The sequence below is a fragment of the Pteropus alecto genome, unplaced genomic scaffold, assembly GCF_000325575.1.
Source record: "Pteropus alecto unplaced genomic scaffold, ASM32557v1 scaffold271, whole genome shotgun sequence".
Classification (NCBI taxonomy): domain Eukaryota; kingdom Metazoa; phylum Chordata; class Mammalia; order Chiroptera; family Pteropodidae; genus Pteropus; species Pteropus alecto.
This window is the reverse complement of record NW_006430730.1, coordinates 167,395-188,284: the sequence shown is the minus strand read 5'-3', so window position 1 is coordinate 188,284 and position 20,890 is coordinate 167,395. Positions and strand designations below refer to the sequence as shown.

Sequence of the window (20,890 nt, the reverse complement as noted above, 5' to 3'; positions counted from 1 at the left end):
CAGCTCCCAGGCACCTGGGCGCTGAACTTCCCGGGCCCAGGGGCCCCCTGCCGCCAGGCGGCGCCGGCCCGCCACACGCGCCAGCAGGCTCCAGGTGGGCCCTGCGGGGAGAAGAGGGCTGAGTCGGGCCGGGCCGGACCACGGCCGCGGTAGAGGCGGAGCGCGCCGGCTTGCACTCTCTCCGCCTCCCCTAGCGAAGCCAAGATACCTTTCGAGCCTTGAGAATGGCAGTTACCCCTTAGCTAAGCTGTAAACTCCCCTAATGCGCCCCGGGACCTTTGATGTCGCGATCCCATCTAGTACCCAACGATCATCACGATGATCACAATTCTCCCATAGAAGCCGAAATACCCCCAATGTTTTGCCCCAGAATCTATGCATATCAGTGATGAGATCTCTAACGCCCTGTGACATTTGATATCTCAGTAAGGCAAAGGGGCAATAGTAGGTCTTTTGAAGTGAGGTCATAATACTCCCAAATTATGCCTCAGGACTTTTACATATCAAAATAGAGACAGAGACCCCAATTACTGGATCATAAATTACCCTATTGCCTGAGGCCTTGGGATACCAGGAGGGTGGCAGTTTCCCCCCAGGAAAGCTGTCATACCCCAATACTGTGCTACAGCTTTCTACATCAAAATGATAGAACCCCTAATGTGGGCCTTACATGGCACCGAAGTCCCCTCGAATTAAGGACAAGATTACCCCACATTCCTTCTGAATCCTTTGCTCAATATTCTCTCTGGTGAAGCTGTAACAACATCCCATAGAGCTCTCTGGAACCTCTATAAGGACACGGTGACAAAGCTTTGCATACAAGACCCATATCGTACCCTGGGTTTTCAAAATCAAATGGTGACAGAGCAAGACTGTCACTGTGAGATGCTATATCCTGCTCTGGTGGCTTTGGCTCCAAGATAGTAAGAACCTCCTCCGTTTGCCTCCGGACCATGGACAGGACAAGACAGGACAGGACATTTCTGTATTGACATGCCAAGAGCCCTGGAGTTGTCAACACCAAGCACCCCTCTCCAGGAGCTGTGATGACATCATGGGTCCAACAATCCTGTGGATGCCCCACCCCACAGACAGCCCCATGTCACTCTCCTGGACCTCATATCGGGCCCCAGCTCCCTGGAGCCCCCACACTACACTGCAGTCCCAAGACTGAAAACACTCACCTCGGATCTGCTCTCCTAACTCCTCTCTCCAGGTTTCGATGATGAGAGAGAATGTGCCCTGGTTGGTGGAGAAAGGGGGGGAGGAGAATGGAAGACAGTGGTCAGGGCCGGTACTCGATGAAGGCCAGAGTTCAGGATTGATGACCATTCCAGGGACCAGGCAGGCAAGGGACAGTTAGTTCCCAGAGGGGCTGGCCCAGGGAAGGAATGACAGTTTGAGCTTTCTCTATTGAGCACTAAGTGGTAAGCACTATACTCAAGGTAACCTGTCGAATCCCTCAAAATGGCCCCTTGTGGGTTACTGAGATGACCTCAGATGAGGAAACTGAGACTAGGAAAGGGAAAGTCCCTTGCCCAAAGGGACAAGGGTCTAGAATTCAAATACAGGTCTGTTCACCTCTGATTTGGGATTTGTGGGATGGGAGATAGGATTTTGGAGGGGAAGGAGTCATGAATACTCTTTCAGGCCCCAACTGGAAGATTTGAGAAGGAGTAAGGTGAGAGGAGACTGTGGGGGTGGTCCCCAAGACAGGGTGTGGAGAGTCCCTAAGTGCAAGGAGATTGGGGGATAAAGGATCTCAGTATTTAGGAATCCCCAAGGAACAGAGAAAGGCTTCTGTGAATTTATAATTTCCAGAGGGTGAGTTGGGGGTTCCAGGAATTTGGAGTCCCAACAATGCAGGGCTGGGATCAGAACTTTTGGGATCCCTAGAGGGCAAGTTGGAGTCAGAAAATTTGGGGTTCCCAGTGGGTAGGGTTTATGAGTCTGAGAATGTTTTTTTTTCCAGGTGAAAAAGTTACCCGTCTGGGAGTTTGGGATGGAGGGGCAGGGTTGGTGTCTTGGAGCTGGAGGTCAGAAAGGGGTCAAGGTTCGAGTAAGGCCCCAGCACCGGCGGAGTGCCCCGGGGCTCGGGTTGGGTCTCTCACCGGCCAGGCGTCCCGGAAGGGCACGCGCATGAGGCCATCAGGCAGTGGCGGGTCAGGTGCCGGCGCCCGGGACTGCTCCTGGTAGACTGGTCCACGCGCACTCAGTGCTGCGCCTAGGGCGCACGGGGACTCGGCGCCCCCCTCGGAGACCCCTGGCTTCAGGCAGAGCCTGAAGAAGAGGCGGCAGGGGCCCCCAGCGCTGCAGGGGGACTGCGGGGTTCCCAGGCTGGGTCCTGGCCCGAAAGAGTGGATCTGCAGCTCGAAGACACCAGCCGGTCGTGCCTGGGGCAGAAGGGGTACCGGGTGAGGGGACTGCGGGGACGCAGGCATCTCATCCGCCGAGACTCATCCCCAAGAACCCTGGGGCGCACCCCCTCCCATCCATCCCTTTCCACTCCGCTCTGACCTGGGGAAGGAAAAAGAGTGCCAGAATCACCGTTGGGGACAGGAGTTGGAGCATCCGCGGGGCGACCATGGCCTTTTAGAGGTCTGGGGAGCCGGCTCGCAGCTGCTGACTCCAAAGTCTTATATCTAAGGGGATGGCTCCACCCCCTCAGGCAGCCACCTGGCTCCAGGGGACCCTAGGGGAGGAGGTCGAGAGGAAGGGGAGCAGGCTGGAGAAACTATGAGATTGTGTCACAGGCACAGGCAATGCAGTGTGTATGATATTGTGTGCAGTTGTGGGCACGACTGTGTGTGGCTAAGGATGAGGTGAGGTTAGGGAGTAAATCTGTGAGTTGATGTTAAAATTCTGTGTGTGGTGTGAGCAAGAGCTACGGGAGAGTGTACATGACTTTGTGATCGTCTAGGTGAGATTACGTGGCTCCATGTGTGCCTCAAATTGTATATGCAACCTTAACAACCCGTTTGGAAATAATTCTAAGATGTGGGTGTGTGTGTGCGCGCGCGCACCTGCATTAAGAGAATGGAGGTGTGTGTGACTTCATGACTGTGTGACTTGAGGATGTGTGCCTGTGCGCATTCTTCTCTGTGCATGTGTAAGAGTGTATGTGAGATCCTGGACCACCGTGTGTAGTCCTGTAAACCTGTGACTTTGTGGTCTGTGCAGGTGCCTCTAAGTGGCCTGGTATGTTGGGGGAGAATGAGGGTCTGCACAAGGTTATGAATGAGGGTGTGTGTGTGTGAAGACTGGGTATAGCTGTGTGTGAAAATGAAGATCCAAGGTTCTTTGTGGACTTGTTTCCCACCCCAAGACAAAGCTACCCTCCCAAAACTGCATCATGGATGCACCAGACGCCAGGGTGAGGAGCCCCCCCCCACCTCCGAGGGGGCTCCCAGCTGTATGTAAATGCTGCCATCTGCCGGGCGGCGGCGCCCCTCCCCCTTTGGGCTGCAGCTGGGCTGCCCATTTGGCCTCCGGAAGGTGTGAGGGGCAAATGGGCAGGAAATTCCGTCTTTACATATCCAGGGCTGGCTCCCTCACTCCAGGATGAATGGGGGGGCACTCCAGGCCCTTCAGAAGCCCCTTAGTATTCCGGGACCACAGCAAGGAAAGCCAGCAAGGAGCAGATGTTCAGGCCCTCTGGTCATAATCACTCACTCTATGCCAAGTGCCGAGTAAAGCCTTTCGGATGGACTAAACTCTTTTTGTTTCGCCCCAAAATAAAAATTTTAATACTTAGAGGCTAATAATTATAGGGGAAATACAGGATATATATACATATATATAAGCATTTTTTTTTCTGTTAGTGAAGTAGATCAATAAAGCATAGCCCAGCAGAGCCAGGCATACAGTAAGTACTTAGTAATTTTTCATGAAAGAACTCCATCGAGAGTTTTCTCTTAACCCTGAGGAGTCACAGGTTTGAGCAGACGGCCATGGTCAAATCGTGCAGAACACCCGAGGCTCCTCTGCACAGGTCTTCCCTCTACACGTGTCCTCTCCACTCCCTTCTCTGTTTGTTCTCACCATTCAGACGACTCCTGTGGGAAGCCCTCCCCCAACACTCCAAGCAGGTCAGCACCTTCTCTGAGCTCCCCCGTGATCCCCTTATCCCAGCCCTGACTACTTTGGTCTACCGGGTCTAAACACGAATCTGACCCTGTCTGTCTACTGCAGACTCTCCCATGGCTCCCCAGTGCCTTTTAAATACACATCAAGATATTAAGGCTGACATTTAAGGCCCTTTTCTCACATCCCCCCTATTTAAACAGGTTCTGTGGCCCCAAAGCATAGAGCCAAATCTCATTGACCAGTTACATACAGGGAGGCAAATGAGGCCCTGTATTGGGTAGGTGGAGTGAGCTTCCCATCACGGGAGGCATTCGAATGGAACTTGGACAGCCATTAGACAGACTAGCTGTGGGAGAAGGGAAATTCCTACCCCGGATAATAACGGGAGGGCAACAGATTCCAGGTCTGATATCTCAAACATTTTAAAGATTGTGAAAATAGCCAGCCTTTACCGAAGGCCTGTGCCAGGCACGATGGGATTTCACGTGAATTCTCATGTCTGTGTGTGAAGGACTTTACTTTCAGGGATTTCTAAGCCTCTTTTTGGCTCTTCAGGACTTTCTCTTATGTGCTGACCTTAGAGTCCACAGAAAGCCATGCTGAGATGACAGGTGAGCAAAGACCTAAAGGTGAGGAGGGAGGAAGCCACATGGATCCTGGGGAAAAAAACCATTCACGGCAGAGAGAAGAGCATGCAAAGGCTCCGAGGTGACCATGCCGGGCACACGCAGATACATGGCTTTTGCATTTCATTCTGGTCTCAGCTCAAACACACCCTCCCAAGAATCCTTCCCTGACTGTTCCATCCCATGTAACACAGCACCTCAAGTCTCTGAACCACTCCATCTCCTGACCATACTTTTTCTTTATTCATTTATTACCCCGAGAACTACGTGACCATTGTCTCCTTTACGAGAACTTCTGCTCCATCGGGTCGGAGTTTCTTATGTGATCTGTTCACTGATACACCCTGGTGCCTAGGAGATTATGAATGAATGAGGGAGGTCTATTACTAACCTCTTATGAGAAAACTGAAGAATTTGAGACCTTGACCAGGGACAAGGCTTTCAAGTGGTGTGTGATCTGGGAATTCAGACCCTGTTGAGATTTGCCTTGATGTGTGCCCAGTCCTGCATGGTGCCAAGACACAGCCCTAGCACATTTTAGGAAGACATCGTAGGTCATGTTGCCCAAGCAGTGCCTCAGAGGCCACTTGTGTGAAGGTCAAACCCTCTCCTCCCCTCCGGCCTCCAGCAGGCCTGGCCTGACAGCACCATTCCTGAGCCAGCCCCGAGGTGGGGGGAGAGGCCTGAGGGAACCCCTTGGGCACTGAGCCTTCCTCCCCGTGGGCCACTCTTGACCACTGTGAGATAGGGGCCAAAGGACACACTTCCTCCTTCCACGCCCTGTGGGTAGGCAGATCTGAGCCACATTTCAAAGGCTCCTCAGAAGGTTCCATGGGGCTGTGTCAGCCATGTGCTAGGCAAGCACACATCGTGACGACTCCCTCTCCTCGGAATCACACTGCCCAAACATCAGCCTTGGTCTCCACCTTTCAATTAAGACCGTCTCCAATTCTCAAAGCTACATGCAAAAATAAAAAACACAGGCCCCTCCCTCCCTCCCTCCCTCAGTGCTGCAGAGATCCTCAAGCTAGGGAATTCTAAAGACATCTGGAAACTGTCCCCTGCACTGTGGACAGCACACCTCAGGGTTGACGGGTGGGGGTATAAATCTTAATTCTGCTTTGTAGACGTCTGTCTTTATACAAATCTAGAGTTGAGAGGTACAATGTGGCCCACGCAGTTTCAAATACATTTTAATTATCATAAAAATCACCAGAGCTGTTTTTAAAATATTTAACTGGTACTAGCACTAAACGCTGGCTGCGCAGGAGAGGCTGGGACGGCCAGGGGAGCGGGCCTGTGATTAACCAGTCTGGCCTGGTAACATCAGGTCCCATGTATACATATATAGTTCGAGCGTGAACTGTCCCCTTTACTCCACACAACCGCTGTACTAAGGTAGGTACTATCATCACCTCAACTTTAGAGATGAGGAAGCTGCGGCAGAAAGGCGACTTGGCCAAGGGTCACACAGCTACCACGTGACTGCCTCACTCAGCCCTCGAGCCTAGCCTGGAGTTCATACTATTATTATTATTTTATAAATGTGGAACCTGAAGCACTGAGAGGTTAGGTAACTTGCCCAAAATCACACAGAAAGTGGTAGAACTTGGATATGAACTCCGCCAGTCTAGAACTCTCATGTGACTATTTAAATTAAAATTAATCAAAATAAAACAAAATTTCAAATTCCGTTCCTCAGCTACTCTAGCCACATTTCAAGTACTTAACAGCCTCCTGTGGCCGCCGGCCAATGCAGAGACAGACCGTGGAGGGAACGCTGAGAAATTCCATCGCAGAGCGCCTGTTCAGTTGGAAGCCAACATTTAAAAACTGGGAGATTTAATATAACAGTCCCATTTTCTGGCTGCTACTGAAAAATCAGAAGACCGAGCAACTCTATGCCTCCGCTCCCGTGGGGCCACGGCTGGCACAGCTGAACAGCGGCTGCCCTCAGGATGGGGCGAGCTGTCCCCCAGCGCCCACTGAGCCCATGCTTCACATATTTACATGACAGCCGGGCAGCTAGCAGTCCTGAAAACCCCCAGGGTGGTCCTCTTCCACAGATGGAGGATCTGCGGCCAGAGAGGGCGATGCACGTTTTGTAGCACACACAGCACATGGGACACACAGCCAGAGCAGGGACCTGGGCTTTCAGAGTTCCAGGCCAGGGTCAAACACCAAAGCACCTGCTCTGTGCTTGACAGCCGACCCGCCACTCGGACCTCACCCTGATGCCCCCATCTGGAGACTCTCCGGACACAGGAGTGTGGCATCTGGGATGGACTTTATTGGACACGTGGCTGCCCTGCGGCCGGGGTGGGGCCTGGCACCGAGTGGGAGGCCCAGAGGTCAGGGCTGTTTGGAGCGAGGCCACAGGCGGCTGGTGAGAGAGCTGAAGAAGAGGTTCTGCTTGCTGGATCTGGAGAGCTCGGCCAGGCGCTGCTGCTCCTCCTGGGGTTGGGGAACAGATGGAGGAGGGGTGGGTCAGGGGTCAGTGGGGGTAGGCAGAGCCTCCTCCCAGGGTTCCCAGTTTCCAGCCCTCAGCCCAAGGGAAATCTCTGCCCAGACCATACCCTTTCCCTTAAAGCCCCAGAACGCCAGCCCAGACATGGCAAGAGCCAGCTCTGAGCCACAGGAGCCCAGACTCAAATCCTGGTACCCTCAAGATCCCCTTCCCCAGATTCCAGGGGGCCTCTCCCCTCAACCCTGGGAACCTATTTACCCTAATCTGATGCTGGTGGGACCCCAAATACCTTCACCAGACTGCTATATCCTGCTCCCTGGGCCCCCAGTGCACAGTCCTGAGCCCTATGAGCTCTGTTGGTATGCTGGGGGATCCCAGGCCCAAATCTCCAGGGACTCCTCCACAGGCATTCTGGAGCTGTGGCCCTACTCCTGGCACCCAACCCAGAATCTGGTCAACCTCAGCCTATATCCCTGGACATCTCTTTCCCAAATTCAATCCATACTTAGTCCCATTTCCGAATCACCAGGGTCACACCAGACAAACAAAACTCCTTCCCCGACCCTTGGGCCAAGTGTCCATGGGTTCCCCTCTTCCCAGACCTGATCCAACCCACAGTCCACAAAAAACCAGGGCCCACAGATCTGCTGGAGACCATCAGGGACGACCCCTCCCCCAGACCCATCTCAAACGCCTGGTGCTTCCTGCCTCGTTTGCTCCAAGCAGGTACGCAATCAGCTCGCCCTTCACTACCAGAGCCGTGCGTGACAGGTGGCGTGGAGGGAAGGTGTCTGTTGGAGGCCACACAACCAGAGCAGAGCCAGGCTGCTCCAGGGTCCTCCTTCGGGAGCCTCAGGAACTGCTGAGCACCCACCTGCTCTAGCCGGCTCTGCCGCTGTTTGAAAGCCTCCAGCGGGTCATCCTCCAGGGCGTAGTGCTCCAGCACAGTCCGGACATCCTCCACACCGTTCAGTGCGATGGCTGCGGGCACAGCAGGTGGGGGTCAGCCAAGCTCAAGGCCAGAGGCAAGCAGGGTCCACAAGGGTAAGGGTCAGACATTGGGGGGGAGTGGGGATCAGTGCTACTCGGATCACTTCTCAACACACTAAAAGGGCTCCTGTGAACACCGAGAAGCACCCCAAACATTCTAAGAAGCTTCTAAGACTGCAAGATGCCTGTGGACCTCCTGCATCTCAAGTACCCAGTTTTACATGAAAAACAAACCAGAATCAAGCATCTATCATTCCTCTTGAGGGTCAAGAGCTCTGGGGTCAGAGGCCAGGTCAGGGGTCAGTCTCACTCTTGAGGAAGGCAGACAGGTCCAACAAGACCCGGTCATCGGAGTTGCCATCCCAGGGCCTCAGGGCGACGCCATTGTAGGGCTGCAGGCGGAAGGCTTCCTTCTTGCAGTCCACGACTACTACACGGGCTGGGTCCCGATTCAGACACGAAATGTCCTGGGGGATAAGTCAGGTCAAGGTCTACACCCCTTCTCTTCCCACCAGGAGCCCACAGAGGGAGAGAGAGGGGGACAGACAGACACAGATAGCATTGCACACTGGAATCACCTTGATGGGGCCTCTCAAAGGCTAGGCTGGGATGATGGCATCAACCACCACCCCCTGCCCCCAGGGAGCTGGGGAGCTCGTCACACAGATTTCTGGACCCTGGGCCTGGCACACAGACAGGCTGATGTAGAAGTTCCCTGCGGAAGGGGCCAGGCACCTGTGTTCAACTGCCGCCCCAGATGATTGTGGCATGTTGAAAGTTTGCAAACCTCGATGCCTAGATACTTCTTAAACACCCAGATAAAGAGGTACAGACAGATCTACAGCCACAGAGGGAGTCACTCAAACACCCAGACGCAGAGTCTTCAAAGCCCTCAGTCACAGCCCACGTCCTTCTGAACCCTGAAGAACTATGTAGATCCACCAAGATACAGTCAGACACCCGACAGACACTCAGACGTAAAAACTTGCACCAAGACCCACAAAGAAACCCATTCACAAACACAGATTCCTGGACCGCGGATATACTGCTGGTGACAGCAACAGACCATGTGAAAAAGTCTCATAGAAGTTATTACAATTACACAGGCCAAGACACTCAGATCCAGCCGGAGACAAAAACAGCTTCTAAACCTCATGTCTCTGCCCCTTACCTCTCAAGTGTCTTCCTTGGAAAGACCCCATTTCCTCCCACTCCCACTGCCAGATTCTGGGGAAGAGAGAAGGGCCTAGAGGCCCAGCCCAGGCTGGGGGCAGGCTGGTGTCCTGCCAGAATCAGGCCCGGGGCAGAAGCAGGGTTGAGGCTGGGTCTTCTTTCCCTCGGGAAGTGTTAGCCCCACCAAATCCCAGAGGCCCACCCACGGCCCCCACATGGCACCTTGACATGGTGCCCATCCATATATCGTGTGGCGTCCCGGAAGAGGCGGTAGGAGATGAAGCCGTGGGGGTCCACGCTGTCGATGAGCGGAAACGCAGTCTGGGGGTATGATGGGAGGGGGAACAAGGTCAGGGTGAGCCCTGGCCCTGCAGCCGTCCCGCATCTTCCGCCACATCGGCCATCCCTCCCCACCCCCCGGCCTCACCATGCCGGTCTCTGACGTAAAGATGACGATTTCATACAAAGGGGCGAGCTGCTGGAATAAGGTCTCGATGCCTGGACGCTTCTTAAACCTCCAGCCAGTGGCCAGCTGGGGAGGCAGTGAGAAGGGTCAAACACTAAAACCCAGAGGCCCCCAGGAAACAAACCCCCTAAGAGAACCAAGACCCAGCCTGAGGGATTCCCAGAACCAGAGTGCTCTCCCGTCTTTGTGGCTATGACTGAAGGTCTGGGAGCGTGGAGACTGAGTCCCAGCATAAAAGCTGGCTTCTCTGTAGCACTTACTGTGCTACTGCCAAGGCACACTTCCAACCACCTGCAGGGCACTGACTGTCACAGCTGAGGAGAGGGAGGCAATGAGAGTGACCCCTCTGCCCCAAGATCACACAGTGGAGCTGGGGCTAAACCCCAGTCTGGCTCCAGAGTCTGTGCTCCAAACCACACCATCATGATGTGGTCACCCAGGTCTATCCAGTGTCCCCAACCCGCTGCCTTCCCCAGGACACACCGACCACTCAGGGTGCAAGAGGACGCCGGTGAGCTCCAAGACCAGTGTGTAGGGTGGCTGGTAGTATGGCTCTCGCAGAGGGTCTGGGAGAAGGCAGGGGCTGGTAGGCTCGATGATCATCTGTGGGATAGGGACAGAATGGGGGCTCTCAGACGAGGCCGGGGGCTGGGGATGAAGGAATGATGACTGGGCCCAGGGCTCCTGCTCACCTGTCTATAATCTTTGAAATATTTGTATGTCCGGCGCAACTGCTGTACCAGAATTGGATCTAGGAGAACACCAGGGCACAAAGGGATTCCAAGATAAGCCGCTGCTCAACCTCCAGACGAAGCGGGGCTGTACTTATCTACCAGATACAAACAGCTCTACATACCCTCCTTCTGTGAACCAGCTCGTTTCTAAGGCAATGACATAACCACTGGACAGGAACAAATATATTCATTCACTTGCTCCATTTTAACCTGAATACGTCTATCCACACACCACCCCAAACACAAAACATAATGTTTATACATCTGCCCACTTAAAACCCACATACATATAACTCTGCTGACATGATACCAGCATATTCAGTCCATTTTGAACCACCAGGCTTCCAGATGTGCCCACTGTAAGCTACTATGCCGAGTCTAGTTAAACCACGATGAACATATACATACATCTGTATACTTTAAACCAGTGTCTCTCAACTAGAGGCAATTTTGCTTCCCTTGCTCCACTTCCCAGGAAATCTGGCAATGTCTGAAGACATTTTTTATCGTCAGGATATTGGCAACTAGTGAGTTTGAGGCCTGAGAAGCTGCTAAACATCCTACAATGCATGGGACACTCCCCCATGACAAAGAATTATCTGTATCGATAGGGCTGAATTGAAAAATCCTAGTTTAAATGAATACAGGGAATACAACTTAAAGCGGGAAATTTACATGACTGCCAAATTCAACAGTACTTTTAGTTTTAAGAACAAAAACACTGAAACCAGTTAAGCAAGTAAATACATATATTTTAAACCTGCATGTTTACATACCCAGTTTAAATTATATTGATTTAACAGTATGATTCTGTATCTGCCCAGTTAAAACATCATACTTACCTACCTACCTTCCCAGTTTAAAACAACCAACGTACTAACATGCCAGTTTGCAAACTTCTCCAGCACAAACAGGTGGCTCTCTGGACCTACCAATTGTATTTTTCTCCTGGGAAGGGCCAGGTGTGATAGAACTGACAACTCTCTACTAACCAATTTGTCAGAAATTCCCCACTAGAAGCTGGTTAACTAAGAGTGAGGGAGGACGGAGGCATTGTTTTGGAAATGAGGAGCTGAACGAGGTAGGGGCTTGGGAGGAAAAAAGAGGCTGTCATAAAGAGGAGGGGGTTAGGGGCTGCAGATGCTCAGATCTAAGGCACCGGAAGCCATGTGTTTGGTGACAGACAGCCCCTTCTCCCCAAGCACTCCCACCCCAGACTCCCCTCCCCCCATCTGTCCCTGACCATCTGCTCCTGGGCTGAGAGGCCAGGGAAAGGGACTGAAGATTTGTAATGCCCCTCCCCCAAAGGCATCCAGCTGCTGACTCTCCTACCCTCCACCCCCAGTGGAAGGAGGAGGGACAGGGACACCAGATGGGGAGGGCAACATGCCCTACAAATGGCAGAGCAGGGCGGGTCTGGGGACCCCAGAATCTGTGCTTGTTTACTCACCATTGTCGAATTCATCGGGAATCTAGGAGGTAGAGAGAAAAATGGAAGGTTTGGTATGGCAGAGGCAAAAACCTATTACACCCAGAAAAGGAATCTCCAGGACCCTGGGAGGAGTAGGCAAAGGTCCCTGGGAGGGAAAGGCTCACCCCAGACCAGAAATGAGCCTGAACTGACCGAAGGGGAGGGTACCCACAGGATGGGACCCCTGGCAAGGCCTCTGGGTCTCTTTCCACCTCACCTTGGCACCAGTTTCATCCACAGAGTTGTTTCCTGCAAGGAAGACAGTAATAAATGAGAGGAATTAGAACCTGGTCTTCTGGGTCTTGAGGGAGGAAGTGGAGGGGACCTGGAGTCCTGGGTCTATGGGAGGAGGGCTAGAGGCATGGTCTCCTAAGACTGAGAGAAGAGAGAACTGGTAGCCAGGATCCCTCGGTCTGTGAGAGAAGGACCGGGTCTCCTGGGTCTCTGAGGGATGAAAGGACTAGGGGGAGGACTGGAGGTTTGGGTGCAGAAGAAAGAGGCGGCTGGCCCAGGCCTAACCTTCCCCACCCTCCCTTCTTCCAATGGATTCCCTGTAGCCTAGTGCAGGAACCAATTAAAAAGAATGGAACCTTGAGTAGAGGTGGTAGAGGGAAGAAGGAGACTTCCCCTTTTCAAGGCAGATGCTCTAGTTGGCTGCTCTACTGTGGGAGGAGCCAGGGAATGAAGATGGGTGAAGCCCTTAGGGAAAAGACGGGAATGTTCTGCAGTAGAATATAGCTCCAACAGAACACAACTGGGGGACAGGGACGTGTCCCTCACCGAAGATATAGACGACACTCACGGTCCCACCGGCCCCAAGCAGCCCAGCAAGCCAAAGTGCAACTTTTTTGGCGTAACTGGGACCCTCTGTGCCCCGCTGCTGCTGTGACCCTTGGGCCTTAGTGCTGGCGTGGCTCCCAATCTCCCCGACCTGCAATTGAGAGGGGACAGGTTAGCCAGGTGAGAAGAGAAAGAAGGTCAGGGTGATTCAAGTACACTGGTGACAGAAAAATCAAGGTCTAGAGCCAGGAAGCAGACACCACATAGCCTCAGGGGTTGTATCTCTGGAGGGGTAACCAAGAGACTAATCAGATCTCTCAGAAAGGTCAAGAACTAGACTGTCCCCTGCCAGGATCCCCCAAATTCAAGAGTTGACAGGCACGACCCCCAGGATCCTGGAGGAAAAGCATTGGTGAACATGGAGCCCAGAAAAGGAGGGCAGGGAGATGAGATCAAGGAGCCTGGCTGGACACTGGAATGCAGGGAGCAAGGTAATGGAGGACACATGAGGGGACAGAACAGGGATATCGGGGGCTCGTATCAGAAAGGCTGGTTCTCTCAACATGGAGGCAGGTCGAATCAAAAGCCCAAACGTCCACCTCACCACCACCACCAACGCTGAGGAGAAAATAGCCCCCTGGCCAAGTTGGGACCTCTGCGTCTCGAGTCCTTCCCCTTAAATTATTACCAGAGCCGTCAGAGATGGGAAACAGGCGACTCACTCCCCCAGCACCCACGTGGTATCCAAAGGAGGTGGAGCCCAGAGGACGTACTTGAGCCCCCAGCATGAAGCCCAGGGGAGCAAGTGTTGCCCATCCCAGGAGACAGGGAAGCGCCCGGCAACCCGGGCGGCGTTCCATTCAGCACCCTGAGGTGCTGCGTCCCCGGCGGCGACGGTCCGCCCGGAACTCCAGGAACGGGCCCCTGTATCCGCGGACCACCCTCGTCCCGCTCACCTGGTCCGAGGCCCGGGAGGGCGGCGTCGCCAACCTCGCGCACAAACCCCGCGCGCCGAGCCGGAGGCCGCTCCCCAAGCGCAGAACCAGCGCTGCCGAGGCCGCCATCTTGCGCTGACGCCACGCGGCCCCGCCCACTCGCCCCCCTCCTCTCCCGCCTCTCCTGGAACTGCTGCCAATGGGGGCGCAGGGGCGGGGAGGGTGGACGGAAGCCCAAGAGAGACAAAGAGCTTCCGGCGGACAACCGCAGGCGTGCTCCTCTCCGGCGGCCCTCCAGGTGGCTCCTGGGGTAGCCAGCGGTCGCTGCTCCCTCCGCAGGCCCTAGGGCGCTCCACTGCCCTTGCAACAGGACGGGGCCTACACTCATTGCTCAGATGTAGAGCCGAGGCCATAATTCAGGTCCCCCAAAGGATGCCCGATTTGTCCTAAAAGCGAAAGCCGAGTCAGGTAGCTCATTAGCCCTTGAGGTCAACCGGAGACTGCCGGCCCTCACAAACTCGCCTCCTCGCGTGGAGCTGGAAGGGAGGCCGATCTGTCTTCTCTGCGCTGTCAGAGCCCTTTCTTGCCCCACCTCCCATAAGTGTCTTCTAAAGTGACAGACGCAAATCAATGAATTAGAAGCCGCTCACTAGATCGTCCTCAAATTTTGAGGTCAAAAAGTCTGATAGCTTTTATGTAAACTTTAAAAATATATAAAACGACCACATAACATTTAGAGGTAAATACTAAGGTACTAAATAGTACAAAGTTAGGCAGACACACGGAGTTCAGGGTTGTGGATACCTCTAGAGGGAAATGGATGGGGGGTGCTGCTTTAGTGCGTCCCATCTGGTACATGTTGTTTCCTAAGCTGGGTGGTGGGGACATGGATATTCCTGGTATCATATCTTTTTGAACATCTGAAATATTTTATAATACATTGTATTTTACATTTGTATAAAGACGGGTGTATCAAATGAAGAAGGTGAAGGAAGAAGGTCAAAGTACTAAGCCCCATTCTCTACACTGCTCTCCGTCCCCACCCACCACCCCCAAACCATCAGACAAGCTACAGCAGCTCTGGTGTTACTGCTGTGGAGTCTCGACAAGGGAAAAGATCATTAAATGCGGTGCCTGGCACAACAGGAACTTAGGTTTCCTGGGAGATATTGACTGTGATTTTCACATAACTCAAGCTATAACTTCAATCACATGGCAGGCTCTAATCTCCTTCCCATGTATTCTCAGATATTCCTCTTAAAGGCTCTCTGGGGTATGCCGTATCATTTTCTAGATAGGGAAACTGAGGCTTAGGTAAGACCCAGTTATTTATTTGCCCAAGATCACAGAGCAAGGAAATAAGTGGGGTCTACAAATGACCCCACGTACAAACTACACACACACATACACACGGCTTTTGACCAAACAGCTTTTTATTGAAAGACCATAACATAAAAGCAAGCTGAGGAAGGGGGGATATAAGATGGGGACCCTCCCCCAGACTCTACTCTGATTCCCATGAACCTCAAGGAGGAAAACAAGGAACCCAGAGAGGAAAATAAAGGAAATCCTGAACAATCAGGCTAGCCATCCTAGGCCCAGATCCTGTGTCAGAGCCAAGGGCCAAGGAAGGAAGGAGGGACACCATCTGCCAGCTATTTGCTGAAGTCCACCCGTCCAGCCTGCCTCAGGCCTCCAGGAGCTTCCCCAGGAAGCGGAGGTTGAGGATCTTGAGCTGTTCATCAGGGTCCATGCGGACGATGCCATCCTCACCATCAATGCTCAGCAGGACACCTGTGGCTTCCCGATCCTCACCCAGGATCACCTTCACCTGGGGAAGGGGCACAGGGTCAGGCTCCACGTTACCAGCTCAATGCCTGCCCAGCCCCTTGCCACCCCTCTTACCTTGTTGTTCTTGGTTGGGGTTATGGGTTCTAGGTGCTCACTGGAGATACTGACGACCTTCTCACTGTCCTTCAGGTACACAGAGCACATGCCTCCCTGGGGGTGGGGAGAGCCTGGTCAACCTATCCTGCTCCCAACACAGGACTGATGCTCACACTTAGGGGATGCAGGCTCAGGGCTCATTCTAAGAAGGCATTTTCCCAAGGTGACACAGAAAAGGCTGAGGCTGGGCCTGGTTCCAAGGCCTGGAGCCTGTGATGTGTGGGGGTGGGGTGACCAGATCAGCAAGAGAAGCACCAGAATGAAGCTTAGGCCAAAAGGGGAGCTGCTTCTCAGGCACTTAACTTTTCATGTCCCAAACACGTTTCAGCTTCTTCCCCACACTTGTTCCTCTCCTCCTGGGCCCATCTCAGGGATGGCCCTATGGTCCCCAGTCCTCAGCCAGAATTCTGGGCCTTGTCTTAGATCTTCCACTGACAACCTCCAGCTCTGAGGCCTGTCCATTCTGCCTCCTAAGGGTTTCTCCTCCCTCCCTCCCTCTCTCTTCTCTTCCCCAGGCCCTTGTAGGGCAGCCTGACATCCCCCGGGCTCCCAGCCCTGAGTCTCACCATCCCTAATCCATCCCAGATAGGGCAACATAGTGAATTAATTCCAAATCACAGATCTGATCCCTGCTTAGATTCCTCCATGACCCCCCAAGTGCCCTCAGCATATAGTCCACATTTCCCAGGCTGGCACATGACCTGGCCCAGCCAATTCTCTGGCCTCGTCACCTTCCACCTTGGTTATTTATGTTTCAGCCTTAATGAACATAATTCGGCTCCCCAAATGTGCCAGGCTTTCCCTCACCTCTAGGCCTTCACAAATCCCCTCTATTTGGAACACAATTAACCCCTTCCTCAGCCATTTCTCTTGGTTTATTCCTATTCATTCTTCAGATCTTGGTGCAGATGTCTTTCTCCAGGAAGCCCTCCCTGATCCCCTCCAAAATTAGGTATAAAGGTGCCTTCTCTGGGTTTACGTAGCTCCCCTTGCCCTCTGGGCTTCCTGCATCCCAGTTCTGGCCACTTGGGCTGCCACTGTCTGGGGACATGTCTGGGGACACTAAGGACATGTCCCACTGGAAAGTGAGATCTGTGAGAGCAGGGCCTGTCTTGGTCTCTGAGGTTTGTTTCATTAAATCAGATAACATTCAGCAGAGGGCCAACATCTAGGAACTAGGACTACTTAGAAAAAATAAAACACAGGCTTAGTAATTAAAGAATCACAGCAGGGTAAACTAAGCTTTTAGGCAGGGGTGGAGAGCATGAAAAAGAATTACACAGACCTTTAAGAGCCAGACCTAAAACAGCCTAGGTGCTTACCTGCAGGATGAGTAGGAGTTAACTAGACAAAGAATGGAAGGAATAGAGTTCTAGACAGAGGAAAGCGATGAGCAAAGGCCCCGAGAGGCTGGAGGGAACCTGGTGACTGAAAACTGGAGATACCAGTAGTGCTGGAACAGGGACAGCCCAGGGGCTGTGGGTACCTGGCGCTAAGCCAAAGCCTAGCACAGAGGTGCCCTCAGTCCATGTAACTGAACTGAGGCGTATGTCCCACAGTAAGCACACTCCTGGGTGCCAGTCACTGTTTCAGGCAACTGCAGTCCTGGCTTTGAGCATGACAGGCAAATCCCAGTCTTGTGGAACTTACATGCCAAGCCTTTCTACATCTCTCTTTCCAGTTTTAATGGGTACTGGAAGATCCAGTTAGACAATTAAACAACAACAAGAACAGCAGTAACCATGGAGATGGGAGGATGAATGCCCACCTAGGACCCAGCCTGGGTCCCACTTACCGTGACACTGCGGATGACACCTGTCTGCCCCACCACCTGTGTATCCAGGTAGGTGTCCCGCACCTTCACCTGGATGTCAGTGGTTACCCAATCACTAGAGTTCTGCTCAATGCCTGAGCCTGGTGTGTGTGGGTTGTAGCCGCCAGGAGAGGGGGCTCCGGGTGTCATTGGACTATAGCCAACAGGGCTCGGGCTGGGACTGGCCTGTAGGGGAAAGAGGGACAGTGCTGTTGGGAACAGATCATCTGGCATGGCTGTCCTTATAGGCCCGAGGCCCATCCTAGCCCACCACCTCCAAGGGCATGCCAGCTGACCAGCACCTGATAGGCCATGGGCGAGGGTGTAGGGTGGTAGCTGGCAGGAGAGTGAGTATTCTGGTAGCCGGCTGGGCTTGGCGCCACCTGGTGGTAGCTCTGGGGACTGGGGCTGGGCTGGTAGGAGCCCTGGGGAGAGGGGGCTGCATAGGGGGAGAACTGGTCTGTGTTGTACCTGTAGCGATAGAGTGAAAAGGACATTTGTTGGAGATAGTGGGGAAGAGGAGACGGTGGCAGTGGGGAGGGGTGGGGCAAAGGCTGCTTGGCCTGTGGACTCACATGGCTGGTGTCCCTGGCGTTTGTGGGTTGTACTGTGGGTTGACCTGTGGGGACGAGGGGTCTGGATAACCAGGTGTTTGTGGATTGGGGGTACCCCCGTAGGCCTGTGGGGATGGGGTGGGCTCGTCGTCGAAGGCATACTCGTATTCTTCCTCAGCCCTGTTGGGGAAAGAAGTCTGTTGAGAATGACTGTGGTGATACGACAATGTAATAGATGAATCCAGAACAGCACGGTAGCCAGGAAAATGGAGGCAACTTCATCCTTACAACAGCCTCATCCAGAGGCCTCCACTTCACTGGGAGTCAGAGAGATGAGGCTGCCAGGCCAGTCACACAGCCCATCACATAACCAAGGTCATGTATTGTCTCCAAGTCCAGGTTTTAACTACAGCATGCTGCTGGGCTCGGGTTGGAGAGATTACTTTGCCCCCAGCCATGCTGACTCTCCAGAACAGCCTGGGGCTGGGAACAGTGTGGGCCATATAAACCCCTCTACTCCCCAGACACCCACATAACCACGCACACACAGCACACATCCCCCATTGGCTCAGGGAACCCTGTCCCCACCAGCTCTCAGTCCTCACCGTGACGGCGTGTTAGGGTTGTTGGGGTCCCAGGCCCCGCTCTGGGCAGGAGTGCGGCTGCCATCATGCAGAGGTGTCTGTGAGCCATAATGCGGGGTGCGGCTACCTGGAATGGGAGAAATGCATGTGCCATTAGCTCTGTCCTGTCTCCAGTTTCCCCCATGTCGCCCCTCTTCCTTGGCCCCTAGAGAGCACTCACCATCCTGGAGAGGTGTCTGAGAGCCATACATGGGCGTGCGGGAGCCAGAGCCATACATGGGCGTCTGGGAGCCATACATCGGTGTCCGCCCATAGGTTGACGTCATGCCACCAGGGCGCCGTGAGCCCCTGTGGACACAGAGAACTAGTGGGGTGAGTAGGGCCTTCTCACCACCCGACAGCCCCCTTTCAGCCCTGGCCGGCCCAGCCCGTACACCGTGGTGAGTCGCTGACGGTCCACAGAGATGGTCTGGCAGGTGGAGTGCAGCTCCACGCGGGCCGTGGACTCCGTGGCATCCTTCACCACACCAATGTAGCCTGGTGGGGAGCAGGAGGTCAGGCTGGCGTGGGCTCTCCTTCACCACGCCCCTCCCCAGGCCTCCATATGGCCTCACAGGTCACCTTTGTAGGGCCCCTGGGAGATGCGCACAGTCTGGCCGATGAGCTCATTGTCTCTCCGCCCCCGGCCCCTGCTCATGCCGCCGCTACTGCCACCTGGGCTGCCAAAGCCACCACGCTGACCTGGGGAGGGAGAACATCGCCAGTCCCTAGGGCTGTGCCCACCGCTCACGTGCTGAGCCTACAGCCAGTGTTCCCTCAAACCCCTCTTCACCTGCTTCACTCTCCCCCTCCCCTACTAGGTTAGGAGCCTCTTCTAGGCTCCGCCCACTGGAGCCCGGGGCTTTCCCATCATGGCCCTGACCACCCTGGGCTGTCACTGTGCGGAGAGGTCCGGTCTCCCGTGGGCTGTGAGCCCCCTCCTGCTGTATCTTCATCACGGCTGAGCCAGCCCAGAGCAGGCACTCAGTGGGTGTGGGCTGAACAACACTCTCCCCCAACCCCCAGACACATCCCTGCCCCGACTCCCCCTCACCTCCAGCGCTGGGGTGCATGGGGCTGCTGATCCGGGGGCTCATAGGAGCAAAGCCACCCACGGTGAAATTGGTCACATCTCGGGGCTAGAGAAGGGGCGAGAGCTGCACTAGCAGGCAGGGCCTGGGTGACAGGCTCCCAGCCCCTGTGCCAAACTGCCTGCCTGCGTTTGGGAACAGTTCTTGTTTGAACCTCCTGGTAGCCATCCCTCCCTCCTTCTGGTGACAATACCTCAACTTCCCTTTGGGGAAACTGCCACCACCCCTATGCCATTGTGGGCCTGTCAATCAAGAGGCCCTGGCCTCCCCTGCCCAAGGAGAGGGACTGAAATGTGGTAGTCAGGACACCTAGTGACACCAAAACTGCATGCTCTGCAGTTCATCATCTCATCTGCAGGGCCCTGAGGACACCACTTCCTGGTCCCAGCCACCCAGGTCCCCGGCCTGATTTCCTTCCTGACACCTGGTTCTGTATAGCCTTCCTACAAGTGCCACCTCAGGGCCTTTGCACTTGCTGGTCCCGAGATATTCACATGGCTCTCCATCCCGTCATTCACGTCTCTGCTCAAATGCACCTCCTCAAAGAGGCTTTTTGTTAACCTCCTCCATCTAAAGCAGCAATCTATAGTTCTCTACCTCATCCTTTACAAATCACAGTATTAAAAAATACCAAAAAACTAGGGAAAAAATTAGAAAAACTTTCATTATAAATGCCAATTAGACGTTTTACTCTTCAATGCCAATAAGCTTCTTTTGGGCTTTCTCATAAAGTAATGTAGAATGAAAGTGACACATACTAAGAATGTGTACTAAAGTACATGCTAACACCATTTTAAAACTGCTTTACCAGTAGTATTTGGTCTTTCAACAATAAAATACAAATTTAGGAATTCATTACATAAAAGTAACAAGAAAAAAATAAGTACTTTGTTTTTTTACTTAAAAGAAGTTCTAATTACCTCCCATATAAAACTTATGGGTTTTAAAAAAACTAAACAGATGGGAACAGGTTTTTATCTGTTAATGCTTTAGAGCAGCAAAATAAGTTTAAACTTCAAATTCCAAATGAAAAATGTCGGAATGATCCGTGCAATTTTGTAGTAGTTTTAAAATAAACACATCTCCAATAGAGCGAAACCCCCTCCTTTGGGGCCCCCCTTCCCTTCCTTACTG

The 20,890-nt window shown here is 53.5% G+C and overlaps 3 protein-coding genes across 5 annotated transcripts in view; all 3 read right to left on the bottom strand.

Moving 5' to 3' along the window:
- Positions 1-2,586, bottom strand: part of DLL3 (delta like canonical Notch ligand 3) — a 7,846-nt gene extending 5,260 nt beyond the window's left edge. Inside the window, exons 1-4 of the mRNA XM_025050832.1 lie at positions 2,518-2,586; positions 2,112-2,393; positions 1,185-1,242; positions 2-101 (exon numbers count right to left, since the gene is read on the bottom strand). Of these exons, the coding sequence (XP_024906600.1) occupies positions 2-101; positions 1,185-1,242; positions 2,112-2,393; positions 2,518-2,586 (509 nt within the window). The remainder of the gene's footprint in view (position 1; positions 102-1,184; positions 1,243-2,111; positions 2,394-2,517) is intronic.
- A 3,303-nt stretch (positions 2,587-5,889) lies between these two features.
- Positions 5,890-13,899, bottom strand: TIMM50 (translocase of inner mitochondrial membrane 50). 2 transcript variants are annotated; one of them, XM_006905397.3, is made up of 11 exons: positions 13,750-13,899; positions 12,794-12,944; positions 12,231-12,262; positions 11,993-12,014; positions 10,501-10,559; positions 10,292-10,411; positions 9,770-9,874; positions 9,565-9,663; positions 8,480-8,636; positions 8,054-8,160; positions 5,890-7,166 (listed from the first exon to the last, which is right to left on the bottom strand). In XM_006905397.3, the coding sequence occupies exons 1-11, from the start codon at positions 13,855-13,857 to the stop codon at positions 7,065-7,067; spliced, it is 1,062 nt and encodes a 353-aa protein (XP_006905459.1). In that variant the 5' UTR covers positions 13,858-13,899; the 3' UTR covers positions 5,890-7,064. The 2 variants fall into 2 exon arrangements, with proteins under 2 accessions (XP_006905459.1, XP_024906351.1); XM_025050583.1 differs by lacking the exons at positions 12,794-12,944; positions 13,750-13,899 and having other exon boundaries at positions 12,167-12,242.
- Positions 13,900-15,147: 1,248 nt separating this feature from the next.
- SUPT5H (SPT5 homolog, DSIF elongation factor subunit) overlaps positions 15,148-20,890 on the bottom strand; it is a 26,391-nt gene continuing 20,648 nt past the window's right edge. For both annotated transcript variants that reach the window (XM_006905395.3, XM_025050575.1), the window contains 10 exons: positions 19,720-19,804; positions 19,248-19,367; positions 19,061-19,163; positions 18,847-18,974; positions 18,648-18,753; positions 18,064-18,222; positions 17,791-17,959; positions 17,471-17,674; positions 15,634-15,729; positions 15,148-15,559 (listed from right to left, as the gene is read on the bottom strand). In XM_006905395.3, the coding sequence (XP_006905457.1) occupies positions 15,416-15,559; positions 15,634-15,729; positions 17,471-17,674; positions 17,791-17,959; positions 18,064-18,222; positions 18,648-18,753; positions 18,847-18,974; positions 19,061-19,163; positions 19,248-19,367; positions 19,720-19,804 (1,314 nt within the window). In that variant the 3' untranslated portion in view covers positions 15,148-15,415. The remainder of the gene's footprint in view (positions 15,560-15,633; positions 15,730-17,470; positions 17,675-17,790; positions 17,960-18,063; positions 18,223-18,647; positions 18,754-18,846; positions 18,975-19,060; positions 19,164-19,247; positions 19,368-19,719; positions 19,805-20,890) is intronic.

Excerpts from the sequence above, each read along its gene's own strand:
- TIMM50 (XM_006905397.3), bottom strand. The coding sequence starts at position 13,857 with ATGGCGGCCTCGGCAGCGCTGGTTCTGCGCTTGGGGAGCGGCCTCCGG. Across the intron at positions 10,560-11,992 it reads TCCCGATGAATTCGACAATG|ATCCAATTCTGGTACAGCAG; the intron begins GTGAGTAAACAA and ends GTGTTCTCCTAG. Across the intron at positions 8,161-8,479 it reads CCTGTCTGCCTTCCTCAAGA|CCATCGCACTGAACGGTGTG; the intron begins GTGAGACTGACC and ends CTGTGCCCGCAG.